The sequence below is a fragment of the Corythoichthys intestinalis genome, chromosome 14 (genome assembly GCF_030265065.1).
Source record: "Corythoichthys intestinalis isolate RoL2023-P3 chromosome 14, ASM3026506v1, whole genome shotgun sequence".
NCBI lineage: Eukaryota > Metazoa > Chordata > Actinopteri > Syngnathiformes > Syngnathidae > Corythoichthys > Corythoichthys intestinalis.
The window spans coordinates 27,298,815-27,312,834 of NC_080408.1; the positions used below are offsets into that span (position 1 = coordinate 27,298,815).

Below are 14,020 nucleotides of genomic sequence, written 5' to 3' on the forward strand. Positions count from 1 at the left end.
CCGGAGAGGTTTTCCCACCAGCGGGAGGCCCTTGGGACGACCCAGGACAAGCTGGAGAGACTATGTCTCTCGGCTGGCCTGGGAAAGCCTTGGGATCCCGCCGGAGGAGCTGGTTGAAGTGGCTGGGGAGAGGGAAGTCTGGGCTTCCCTGCTAAAGCTGCTGCCCCGATGGATGGTTGGATGGCATTGTCTCAATGGCTGTTCCATGGGTTAAGGGTCCTATTTTCGTAAACTGCGCCCGTAGGCTAAGGCACAAAATGTGACTTGAGTATTTTCATGCCAGCGCAACACATGCCACATATGATTTCGACTCCTGGAGACCTATCTACACCAAGATAGGTATGTAGGTACAGAGGGCGTTCTTTCAAGGACATGAGTGATGGTGTAAAAGTGTCCATTTCACTGCAAGGATCTCTGTAGCCATAATAATCTAATCTGCCAATAGGTAGGCTTGCACCACCTTATCCCATGCAAGCATTAACTTTCCATTCATCAAACTAGTTTCTCCTTCTGACTTTGAAAGAATGAGCTGCGCCAACAAATGCGGCACAGTTAAAGAGGAAGGAAAAAAAGCATGCTTATTGGTGCAAAGGAGTCCGCGGTCTTCACACCTATAAAAGAACAAACACACATCATAGTGTGCACTTGTGGATGTTGACAACATTACCAAAACCTTGTCTAAAACGCCCCCTTGCTTGGTGCAGATTCTAGGTCTAGGATTTGGATGGCATGCAAAAATAGTGCCCAGAGAATTAACTTACGCTGAAGTATTGATTGATAGGATTTGATGAGGGACAAAAGGGAGTAAATTACAATAAAATTCAAGTGCATCTGAGATCTGGATAGTTACTGTATTGGCCCGAATATAAGACGGTGTTTTTTGCATTGAAATAAGATTGAAAAAGAGGGGGTCGTCTTATATTCGTGGTCTAGACATACCCATTCACGACGCTAGATGACACCAGATATCATTTAAGCGATGTTCTGTTATGACAGATCGCAGCTACTCTCCCCATTCACGACGCTAGATGGCGCCAGATATAATTGAAGCGATGTTCTGTCATGAGAGATCTCAGCTACTCTCAAGTTTAACCAGTTTGCATTATTTTATTGCAATGTTTTTCCTTATTCAGATTTGTTTCAAGACTACAGTTACAGTTAGACTTCACTTTGATAGTTAATGCAGTTATTGCAATTTTGTTGTTTTATCACAAGAGATTGGTTTATTTACATTTCAAAAACCAGAAGCCATTCATTTACGAATGTGATTGCACTTTAGTTTACATATTTAAATGTTCAGATATTAAGATTTGAATGAGGCAAAATAATAGAGGTGTGCATCGGCACTGCCCTCACGATTTGATTCGAGTACGATTCGGAGGGCCACGATTCGATTCGATTCAGAGGGTCACGATTCGATTCGGTTCGATTCGGCTGTTGAGGTGGTTGCAGCTCAACGTTGCATTCATAGGAAGAATTGAGGGAGAATAAGTTGTCTTTTAGCCAAAATGTTTAATTTGTTGATGTTTAATTTCCATCGACATGCGGATACATCCTCTGTCATTGCTGTCTTCACAGGCAATCCCACAAATCAAAGTGATCAAAGTCAAACAAAAAGAAGTAATAATAGTAGCACTTCAGACAATTAAGTCCTATCCTGCCATCTTGTGGTGAAAAGATAATATGTCAATAATAACAAGCAATAGGAACATTATTTCAACATCAACTGAGGACACATTTATGAATACAAAATATTTCTCCCAACATTTCTCTCAACATCGGCAATGCATCGCGATGCATTAAAGCCTGGGATGCATTAAAATTCTAAAGCAAAGCATATTTTTCATGAATCATGAGGCAACACAAGCGGTCAGACATTAAACAACTTTTTATTGGCTCTTGTGTCACTCCTGGTTGAAGTCAAATGAAAATACTTTCAGATATATATATATATTTAAAAAAAAACAACAACAACAGATCACAGCATATAATTAGTGCTTTAAATGAGACCAGGGCTTTCTCTTTTTTTTTTTTTTTTTTTTCCTACACAAAATAGCAGCCTTTCACACAGTGCAACATCTGAACTCCTGTGCAAAATCAGTTATAACAGTCACTATATTTTAGTCACAACGACCCGTCAATAAAAATATTCAAGTAAATATTAAAGAAAACTACAAAGAAAATATTGTAGTGCAGCAGCATCTTTATCGCAATATCAATCCAGGGATCAGTTCAGTTGCAAACAAAACATCAACTAAATTGCATTGTAGAACAAAAGTAAAATGTAGGTCCAGCCCACTATATATGTGCAATAGAGGTTAGATCGGGCCTAAAAAATCCAGCCCGACCCGACATGGCCCGCTTTTTGTTGTTGTTGTTGTTGGAGTGACGGGAGAAAAAAAACGCAGCAGCAGCAATTTATTTTCATTTCTTCGAGTTGGCAGAAAAAAACGCAAGTTTTCTTAATGTTTAAATAGTCTACATATTTTTATGATAATTATGAAAGCATTTACACAACGAAATAACGCTGGGAAAGTTTAATATAAAACATGCGGGCCACTGCATGCACAAGCAAATGCACAATACAGAGAGCCTGCTCTCGGTTTTATCCCTTTTTTTTTTTTTTTTTTAAATAATCTATTAGTCCGGCGCGGCGGCCCAACCCGACCCGAGCCGAACGTGAATGCTGCCTAATTTCGGGTTGGGTCGGACCCAAAATGTTAATTGGGTTCGGGCACAAGATCTAACCTCTAAGAGATAGAACATAACATAACAATGGCTGAAGCGGAGAAAGAGGGAGCGAGAAAGATTATTGATGCACCTAAGACATTGAAAGCAGACATCTGGAGACATTTTGGCTTCTATGAGGTTGGTGGGAAACTTGACCAGAGTTATGCGGTGTGTAAAAAATGGAACATGAGAATAGTAATACAAATGGGGAAACCAAATCCGTTGCATCACCGGAATTGCGCAGGGAAGATTTTTGAAAGTAATTATATATTTTAAAATGCGCTGAATCAATTCGGCTTGTTGCCTGCATCGAATCGAATCGTTCATGGCCCCGCATCGGGATGCATCCCCGCATCGATTATTGTTGACACCACTACAAAATAACATGCATTTTCTTTCAAATATATTGTTATAATCATTTGTTTCAGATCTACTGTAATTATTATCTGTATAAAAATTAATTTGGTGTTCAAAAAGTCTTTTTTCAAACTTGAGTCTTGAAAAAAGAGGGGGTCGTCTTATAATCAGGACTGTCTTATATTCGGGCCAATACGGTATTATTCATTGTTTTGTTAATTTCCATCCCTGGTAGGTCTTATCTGAGTGGAAACAGAAGTACGAGGAGTCTCAATGTGAGCTGGAAGGCTCACAGAAAGAAGCTAGAGCTCTGAGCACTGAACTTTTCAAGTTGAAGAACTGCTATGAAGAGTCTCTGGATCAGTTGGAGACCATGAAAAGAGAAAACAAGAACTTACAGGGTATGCTTTACGACGTCTCTACAGGCCCATTTTATTAAAACACCTTAATGCATAGCATTTATTGTACATCCTTACATAATCATACTCAATGTTTTACAGAGGAAATTTCTGATCTCACCGAGCAACTTGGCGAGAGTGGAAAAAATATTCATGAGCTGGAGAAAATAAGAAAACAATTGGACCAGGAGAAGAGTGAGATCCAGTCTGCTCTTGAGGAAGCAGAGGTTGGGAAATTTTGCATGTGAAGAAACACCTAATTGAACAAAATTGAAGTTGTCTCAATGAATCCTTCTGTCTGCCAGGCTTCGTTAGAGCATGAAGAAGGTAAAATTCTTAGAGCCCAGCTTGAGTTCAACCAGATCAAAGCTGACATTGAACGGAAATTAGCTGAGAAAGATGAGGAGATGGAGCAATGCAAAAGGAACATGCAGAGGACTATCGAAACGCTGCAGAGTTCTCTCGAAGCCGAGTGTCGAAGCAGAAACGAGGCCCTCCGTATAAAGAAGAAGATGGAGGGAGACCTCAATGAAATGGAGATTCAGCTAAGTCAGGCCAACAGGCAGGCGGCTGAGGCGCAGAAGCAACTCAAATCTGTCCATGCACATCTCAAGGTAAACTAGTCTCCACACATTTTCACAAGACATTATACTGATTACTTACATCATTATGGTTGATGTCATCCCATGAAGGATTGCCAAATTCAGCTGGATGAGTCTGTTCGTGCCAATGATGATCTTAAGGAGAACATCGCCATTGTTGAGAGACGGAACAACCTCATTCAGGCCGAGCTGGAGGAACTGAGGGCTGCACTCGAACAAACGGAAAGAAGTCGCAAACTTGCTGAGCAAGAGTTGCTGGATGTTAGCGAGAGGGTGCAGCTACTGCATTCACAGGTGAAAGACTACTATACGCATTATATGCAAATTCTTTTCTGCTTCAGCATTTTCTTACTTAGTGAATTGTCACATCTAAAAAAAAAAAAATACACAGAATACTGGGCTGATTAATCAGAAGAAGAAACTTGAAGCTGATGCATCGCAACTTCAGAATGAAGTTGAAGAAGCAGTCCAAGAATGCAGGAATGCTGAGGAGAAGGCCAAAAAGGCCATCACCGATGCTGCCATGATGGCAGAAGAGCTCAAGAAAGAGCAAGATACGAGTGCTCACCTGGAGCGCATGAAGAAAAATATGGAGCAAACCATCAAAGACCTGCAGCACCGCCTGGATGAAGCTGAACAAATTGCAATGAAGGGTGGCAAGAAGCAGGTGCAGAAGCTCGAGGCCAGGGTAAGAGTTGAAACTCCAGTATATCAATTTAACAAAGTTGCGCAAGCAGTCACAAAGAGCTTGTTCATCTTAACACACACGACATTAATGTTAAAATGATATGTTTTTTTGCTTTCAGGTGAAGGAGCTTGAAAATGAGGTGGAGTCGGAGCAAAAGAAGAGCGGTGAAGCAATAAAAGGAATCCGTAAATATGAGAGGCGTATCAAGGAACTGACTTATCAGGTGCTGATATCCCTTTCTTTACACACAGCAAAGCAATGTTATGAGTCCTGTACATATATCTATGTATTCTCTCAACACCGTCCATACTTTCATTGATGAATACAAAAAATATATTTTTTCACTGAGGAAAGTCGCACACAGCTTTCAATGTTTATTATCATATGTTGTCAAAATTAAAGATTTAAACGGATCCACGGATAGAAGAACTTGTAGTTCTTAAAAGATAAACGTTTTTATGAGAGAAAATAATTTGATATTCAACTAGTTACTGTACTTAACTATTAGATCACCATTGTTGTTGAAGTCGCAGTGCGGTGACATCACATGGTTAAGCTGCTGGGCTTCCAGAGTATGACTCTAGTGATATAAACATGTAATCTGTTTAACTCTTTGAATTTGTACCCGGAAAGAACATTAATGAGCATGATAGCACTGTCGATATTTCACAAAACGAGCAGCAAAAGCAAATTGAACAGGAAAGATGGGATGAGTCGCGAGTAGAAAAAAAGACGGTGTTCTGCCAAAATGTGCTACACCGGCGAAACCTCCAACAAGAGGCGAATTTGACAACCAAAGTACTACAGTGTGCGTTCAGCTTGTTTTGTTTAGATTCATACAGAAAGAACATACTAAAGATGCCTTAAGAAAATACTTAAACGTAGTAATATCAAATAAGGGTGGTTTAAATATACTACGTGATTAATGTGGTCAACAGATCAACTATCTGCTTTAAAGCTACCAAAAAGAAAACACAGTGCTTAAAAGTATGAGAGGGAAACACACGCAAAAATTATTTTGAGGCAATGAAAAGGTAACAAAAGAATCAATAAAAACACAAATAGTCAGTACTCGCCGCTTTTAACCGATGAGCGCATCTGTTGGACGTCTCGCCGCGAAGAAGGAATTGCAGTAACCCGGTGGTCAAGTGTGTAGGTTTGGTCTCAAAATTGGTAGGGACGATATGGCATAACCTGCATGTACACTTTTTGCTTGGGACGGGACATTCTTGGTGATCAATGCAAAATACATCTGTATGGACTTATACAAATTTTTATGTGTATTGGTTCAGCCTACACCGTTCAATTTAAACCTTTGTTTTAAAAAAAAAAATACGAAAGAACATTTTTGAAAATTTCCAGGAAAAATGTCCAGATTTTATGAGCAAATTTAAATTGCATTACTTTGAAAATACATTAAGTTATATTAACATACAGAATAAATACAAGCTTGTTAATCATTCTTAACTATCCAGGAATGCAAAAAAATAAACATTTGTCTGAAGACCACTCCACATTGTCTAAATTAAGAAATTAAATATAACAGAAAAAATGTATTTGTCAGGGAATAACAAAAAATATAAAATGGAGGTGTCCTTCAGGTAAAAAACTACTGCTTTTGTCCACAAGCACAGCCAAACCCAACAAAAAATGAAAGCTCCACTCCAGTGGGCTGCTTGAAGATCACATAAATAAAATAAAAAGTAAAACTGGGAAGAAGGGGGTAAAACTCGGTTCACTACATTTCTCACAGTTTAACGTTAACAGTAGATAACACACAGGAGGACACTTCTCCCTGAGCAGTTACCTACTCGAGTTCTGCAGGTTAGCAAGTTCACACAGTTTAATGTCATGCTAACTCTAATGCAGGTCAGACTTTCAGTAGCAAAATTAGTGGTGTGTTCCCCTCTTCCACAACATTGACGTCTCTTTTACATTTATTAAAGTGGCTGCTTCTGGCTGGGGAAAAAAAACATCTAATATCCCTAATATCTGATGTCTGTATGTGTGTTCATCAGCCAATCAAATGTGCGTTTAGGAGGGAAAAAAATACCAGCACATTTAGCAAGTGAAAAGAGGTACAGTGCCTTGCAAAAGTATTCGGCCCCCTTGAACTTTGCAACCTTTCGCCACATTTCAGGCTTCAAACATAAAGATATAAAATTTTAATTTTTTGTCAAGAATCAACAACAAGTGGGACACAATCGTGAAGTGGAACAAAATTTATTGGATAATTTAAACTTTTTTAACAAACAAAAAACTGAAAAGTGGGGCGTGCAATATTATTCGGCCCCCTTGCGTTAATACTTTGTAGCGCCACCTTTTGCTCCAATTACAGCTGCAAGTCGCTTGGGGTATGTTTCTATCAGTTTTGCACATCGAGAGACTGACATTCTTGCCCATTCTTCCTTGCAAAACAGCTCGAGCTCAGTGAGGTTGGATGGAGAGTGTTTGTGAACAGCAGTCTTCAGCTCTTTCCACAGATTCTCGATTGGATTCAGGTCTGGACTTTGACTTGGCCATTCTAACACCTGGATACGTTTATTTTTGAACCATTCCATTGTAGATTTGGCTTTATGTTTTGGATCATTGTCCTGTTGGAAGATAAATCTCCGTCCCAGTCTCAGGTCTTGTGCAGATACCAACAGGTTTTCTTCCAGAATGTTCCTGTATTTGGCTGCATCCATCTTCCCGTCAATTTTAACCATCTTCCCTGTCCCTGCTGAAGAAAAGCAGGCCCAAACCATGATGCTGCCACCACTATGTTTGACAGTGGGGATGGTGTGTTCAGGGTGATGAGCTGTGTTGCTTTTACGCTAAACATATCGTTTTGCATTGTGGCCAAAAAGTTCAATTTTGGTGTCATCTGACCAGAGCACCTTCTTCCACATGTTTGGTGTGTCTCCCAGGTGGCTTGTGGCAAACTTTAAACGAGACTTTTTATGGATATCTTTGAGAAATGGCTTTCTTCTTGCCACTCTTCCATAAAGGCCAGATTTGTGCAGTGTACGACTGATTGTTGTCCTATGGACAGACTCTCCCACCTCAGCTGTAGATCTCTGCAGTTCATCCAGAGTGATCATGGGCCTCTTGGCTGCATCTCTGATCAGTTTTCTCCTTGTTTGAGAAGAAAGTTTGGAAGGACGGCCGGGTCTTGGTAGATTTGCAGTGGTCTGATGCTCCTTCCATTTCAATATGATGGCTTGCACAGTGCTCCTTGAGATGTTTAAAGCTTGGGAAATCTTTTTGTATCCAAATCCGGCTTTAAACTTCTCCACAACAGTATCTCGGACCTGCCTGGTGTGTTCCTTGGTTTTCATAATGCTCTCTGCACTTTAAACAGAACCCTGAGACTATCACAGAGCAGGTGCATTTATACGGAGACTTGATTACACACTGGTGGATTCTATTTATCATCATCGGTCATTTAGGACAACATTGGATCATTCAGAGATCCTCACTGAACTTCTGGAGTGAGTTTGCTGCACTGAAAGTAAAGGGGCAGAATAATATTGCACGCCCCACTTTTCAGTTTTTTATTTGTTAAAAAAGTTTAAATTATCCAGTAAATGTTGTTCCACTTCACGATTGTGTCCCACTTGTTGTTGATTCTTGACAAAAAAATTAAATTTCATATCTTTATGTTTGAAGCCTGAAATGTGGCGAACGGTTGCAAGATTCAAGGGGGCTGAATACTTTTGCAAGGCACTGTACATGTAAGTGAACATAATGAAAATAATTCACCTAACGATGGTAGGATCAATTACAACAATTAAAACATGGAAAGACAATCTAGATAATACATACCTATATAATTGAAGCCATTATTTAACGTAAATAAAATTGCTTAAAAGTTAGTGGGGACAATTTGATCACCCTGAAAAGTTGATAGTGTTTTGTCCCTACCGTCCCTATGCAAACCTACGCCCTTGCCGGTAGTATTCCTCCAGTGACAGTGACAATCTACTTCCTCACCCTGAGCGTCCATTGCACACTTAAAACATGGCGCCCTCCGTAGGTCAAAACATGTACTAAATACTATAGATTTTTAAATCAATTGCAATATCTTATGTGTTTCTAATAAATATAAATAAATAAATAATTTTAGCAAAAGAGAAGAATTGTGGCTTATTAGAGCCTACAAGTCTTTAAGTCCTAGGTTCCCTTGAAGAGAATATTCCTCCTGACATTGTGTGTTTTACCTCGTCCTAACAACTACAGACTGAAGAAGATCGCAAGAATGTTGTGCGTCTCCAGGATCTGGTTGACAAACTGCAACTGAAAGTCAAAGCATACAAGCGAGCTTCTGAGGAGGCTGTAAGTAGTTTTTGAAAGTGTCGTTCAGTAGACCTGCCCTGATTCACAACTACAAAATAGCAATAATGAATATAAATCAGATATAAAGCCTAATTCTGGGTTAAATCCTTTTCAATTAATTACATTTGGTCTTGATCACCAAAATGGTACATTACAAAAAACTGCACTGTACTGTTCCTTTTCAGTGTCTTAACACATTTGTTGAGTATAAACCTCAAATTCCATATAGATGAGCCCTTCTGAGGCCCATTTCCTTGATCTTATCTGTAACAAATACATCCTTTGTCATTTGTTTGGCTATATTCAACTACAAAAACCAACAACAGCTAAACACTGATGTTTCTTTTTTCATGTTTCATTCATCATGTCTTGTATGTAATTATTGTTTGATGGTTTTCTGTTTGGATTCCTGTAGGAAGAACAGGCAAATACCCACCTGACCAAGTTCCGTAAACTGCAGCATGAGTTAGATGAGGCTGAAGAAAGAGCCGACATTGCTGAATCTCAGGTCAACAAGATGCGTGCTAAAAGCCGCGATGTTGGCGCCAAGGTAAATAATGCTACTACTATTGTATTTTGTTAACGTGACAAGTCATGAACTATTTCTTTCACATAATTGCAATTGATTTACTGATGCTCCTCAGTAGTCATAATGTAAAAAAAAAAAAAAAAAAAAACATGGGAGTCAATTTCATTACCGTAATTTTCGGACTATAAGGCGCTACCCACGTAATTTGACACGAAAAGATATTAACCTGTAATACTTTATTTGACAGCAGCATCATAAGACTGTCATAAGACCAAATGAACCACCATGAAGCCTTAACCAATTGTCTGCAAAGCTTCATTTGGCCATCACTACTCCCTTGTGCGAGACTGTAAACCACCTGCTGTCAACACTGTTTCCGTCCAACATGTCTCCTAGCATGCAATGCAGCGCTGCAGATGTTAATAATCTAAATACATGTTCTATGCTAATTATTTCTTCAGTTACTTTTCCGGTTGTTTCATTAATTGCTATATATAGTATTTGGTAACACTTTATTTGAAAGTGGTGCCATAAGACTTCATAAATCCATCATAATTATGACATGACACTGCCATGAGCATTAATGAATGCTTATGACTGATATCACTTTGTGTCATCCGGGAAATTATCTCACTTTTAAATGGATGTAAACGATCCGAGCTGGACATAAATGCAGTTTGTGACATCTGTCATATGCATTGATTAATGTACATGATAGTGTCAAGTCATAATAATGACTGTCTGATGGTAGTCTTAAGATGCCGCTGTCACTAAAGTGTTACCTATTGACCCAATAAATCAACAAATAAGCTGCACTGGACTATAAACTGCAGGATTCAAAATGAGGGGGGGAAAGTAGCGTCTTATAGTCCGAAAGTAATTTAATACAAAGTCAAAACCATCTTGCTTTGTTATATTTTCATTAGAGCTGTCAAACGATTAACATTTTTAATCGAGTTAATCATAGCTTAAAAATTAATTAATCGTAATTAATCGCAATTCAAACCATCTATAAAATATGCCATATTTTTCTGTAAATTATTGTTGGAATGGAAAGATAAGACACAAGACGGATATATACATTCAACATACTGTACTTAAGTACTGTATTTGTTTATTATAACAATAAATCAACAAGATGGCATTAACATTAACATTCTGTTAAAGCGGTCCATGGATAGAAAGACTTATTATTTTTATTTCTACTTCTTAAAAGAAATGTTAGTACAATTTATAGAAAATTTATATTAAAAACCCTCTTGATGTTTTCGTTTTAATAAAATTTGTCAAATTTTCAATCAAAAATAAACTAGTAGCACGCCATTATTGATGTCAATGATTACACAATGCTCATGGTGCTGAAACCCATTAAATCAGTCGCACCCAAGCGCCAGCAGAGGGCGACAAAACACCAAAAAACACAAATAACAAGTGGACATGACACTCTGCCGTCATTTCAATCTGTTTGAGCGGGGCATGTGCGTTAATTGCGTCAAATATTTTAACGTGATTGATTAAAAACAATTAATTACCGCCCGTGAACGTGATAATTTTACAGCCCTAATTTTCATACATCACAAAACATTTACACCGTAATATTTACAACCATTTACGACTCCCCAAGACTTTTTCCCAAAACTACTTTATTGTTTTCTGTTTTGTTATTTGTGACTAAATCATGTCATATTCTCTACTCTCCATTATAGAAAGGACTCGATGAGGAGTGAAAAACCACAGACAGCCATGCAAGAATTTCGAACTGTGGCTGACCGTTTCCAAAGTATCCGTAGAATAAAGCAAATGTGCAATAAAAATATAAGCTCTGTTTCTTTCTTTTAAAAGAAAAAAAAATCAGGCAACAATAACAACAACAAGAAACCCTATCTGGGTGGCAAGTATTAAAGAAGTATTTTCAAAGTTAGATCTGAAAAGGGAGAACCTGGAAGTTGGATAAGTACATAGCAACCTAGAACTACCACTGTGAATGTCATACTGAATTTGTACTATTAAGACAGGGCAAAAAGGCTTCTATGCATCAACAAGGCATTGATTCATTTCACTACAATATTTCCAGGAAGCAGCAGAGTATGTTGCCTTTATTGGCCACTTAGTGTATTACATAAATTTGTACAACTCCTAGTTCATATAGTGGATAAGATATTGTAGCATCAGGTGCCTGTAGAGACAATTTGAAAGTGACATATTTAGCATTTCAATGTCAATTGCTTGTCTGTTAAATCCTTTGGGAATCTTTTAGTAAATTATGGCTTTAATAATAAACTTGACATTAGAAGCCATTTGTTTCATTTTAGTTTAAGGGAACAGCATCAGCGTTTGTGGTCAAGACATCTTTAATTAATATGTTATTGCTTAAACCAGGTTGAACTGGTTGTAGGTCAACATTAACTGCAGGGCACGTAATGACAAATAATACACAACCAATGGACAATTAAGATTTTTGGGAGAGGAAATCTATGCAAGTATGTACCGAAGGTGGTCGTGATAGTAGTTGCATAAGAATAAATAAGTATAAAAATGACAGCAACACAGTCATGAAAGGTACAGGACGAACACACATCAGAACCTCTATTAATATAACGTTAACCTGATTACTGCATGCAAACTGTCTTAAAGAAGTAGAAAAAAATATATTAAGATGGACATAAATTGTTACTTTCCAAATTATATGATCAAAATACAGACATAATTAGTTTTATCGATTTATGTCTACAATTTGGGGGGAAAGTAATCGAAGACTGAAGGTTTGATATCAGCATAAAAGATCTATACCGTAATTTTTGGACTATAAGACTTTTTTCCTTCATTTTGATTCCTGCGGCTTATAAACCAGTGCGGCTTATTTGTTGATTTTTTGGGGGGTTAATAGGTAACACTTTATTTGACAACGGTGTCATAAGACTGTCATAAGACCTTCATAACTATGAAATGACACTATCATGGGCATTACTGAATGCTTATGTGAGATTTCATTAAGTGTCATCTGGCAAATGTATGTCCTTTCTTTTCTTTTACATCCATTCAAAAGGCAGATAATTTGCCGGATAACCCTTAACCCTTTAAAGCCTGCAACATGAAGCAAATGTCAGAGAATCCCAAAATTTAAAAAAATAAGGTCCTAATGGTACTTTTTTCAAATTTGTAAAAAAAGAAAAATCAAAATGTGTATGTGTAATAGGAGCTTTAATATCTATAACCCTAGCTAAATCCAGATTTTTTTTTTCTCATGAAACCTGCAGATGCATGTGTCGACTTGCATCATTTTTAAAAAATAAATGTCAAAATTCTAAATTAAAGTCTCAAAATAATGAAATTCTAAGTGTATCAAATCTGATACATTAGGTGTTAGGTTTTGTGTTTGTTTTCTCCTAGTGTGACTTGTCCCTGTGATTGCCCATTGCTCTCACCTGTGTGTGTTCTCCCAGTGTATCCTGCAATCTGCATCCACCTGTGTTACCCAGCTGTTCCTCGTCTCGTTACCCCTTGTGTGCGTGTGTGTATATAATGACCCAGTTTCTTGTCACTCCTTGTTGCGTCATTGTCAATGTCTGTGTCTGTCTTTGCCAAAGTCAAGACCCGTCCAAGCCCTCGCATACCTGTCCATCCGTTTACGTAAGTTTTGTTGATCCATAGTCCTTTTGTTTGTACTTTGTGATTTTTGTTAGTTATTATTAAAACGTTTTTTGAGTTCACTGCCTCCTGCCTTGCATTTTTGTTTCTCTGCTTTTGGGTCCACACAACCTGCCTGCCTGCGCATTCCCTGACATTAGGCTATGAGGGCTTAATGTCATGTGTTATTAGCATTCATTAAAGCTTGTGACAGTGTCATGTCATAATTATGATTGTTTAATGACAGTCTTGTGGTGCCACTGTAAAATAAAGTGTTACCAAATGCCATAACTAGCAATTGATGAAACAACTGGAAAAATAACTGAAGAAATATTTAGCAAGGAAAATGAATTTTGATTAATATTTACATATGTAGCGCTGCAATGCATGCTAGGAGGGATGTTGAACAACAATAGTGTTGACAGTGGGTGGAAGCGGAGGTTGACTGTCTCCCCCAATTAAGCTTTGCAGCCCATTGGTTTAAAACTTCATGCTGGTTCATTTAGTCTTATGAAAGTTGTATGATGCCGCTGTCAAATAAAGTGTTACTAGTTAATATCTTTTGGTGTAAATATTCCATAATACAGTTAGGACAGATGTAGCTTATAGTCCAGTCCGTCTTATCTATGAGCAAATGCTGTTTTTGTGCCAAATTTGGTGGGTGGCGGCTTATAGTCAGGTGCACCTTGTAGTGTGAAAATTACAGTAAAACAACTGAGAAAAAGATGAGGTCAACAACTTGAAAACAAATTCAGTTCATAGCTGATTGCCA

General features: G+C 38.1%; 1 protein-coding gene across 1 annotated transcript in view; it reads left to right on the forward strand.

Annotated features, from left to right (window-relative positions):
• LOC130929927 (uncharacterized) overlaps positions 1 to 11,707 on the forward strand; it is a 74,234-nt gene extending 62,527 nt beyond the window's left edge. The window contains 9 exon segments of the mRNA XM_057857568.1: positions 3,323 to 3,488; positions 3,588 to 3,712; positions 3,791 to 4,099; positions 4,178 to 4,381; positions 4,479 to 4,775; positions 4,894 to 4,998; positions 8,997 to 9,092; positions 9,508 to 9,642; positions 11,328 to 11,707. Of these exon segments, the coding sequence (XP_057713551.1) occupies positions 3,323 to 3,488; positions 3,588 to 3,712; positions 3,791 to 4,099; positions 4,178 to 4,381; positions 4,479 to 4,775; positions 4,894 to 4,998; positions 8,997 to 9,092; positions 9,508 to 9,642; positions 11,328 to 11,348 (1,458 nt within the window). The 3' untranslated portion in view covers positions 11,349 to 11,707.
• The last annotated feature ends 2,313 nt before the right edge of the window (positions 11,708 to 14,020 follow it).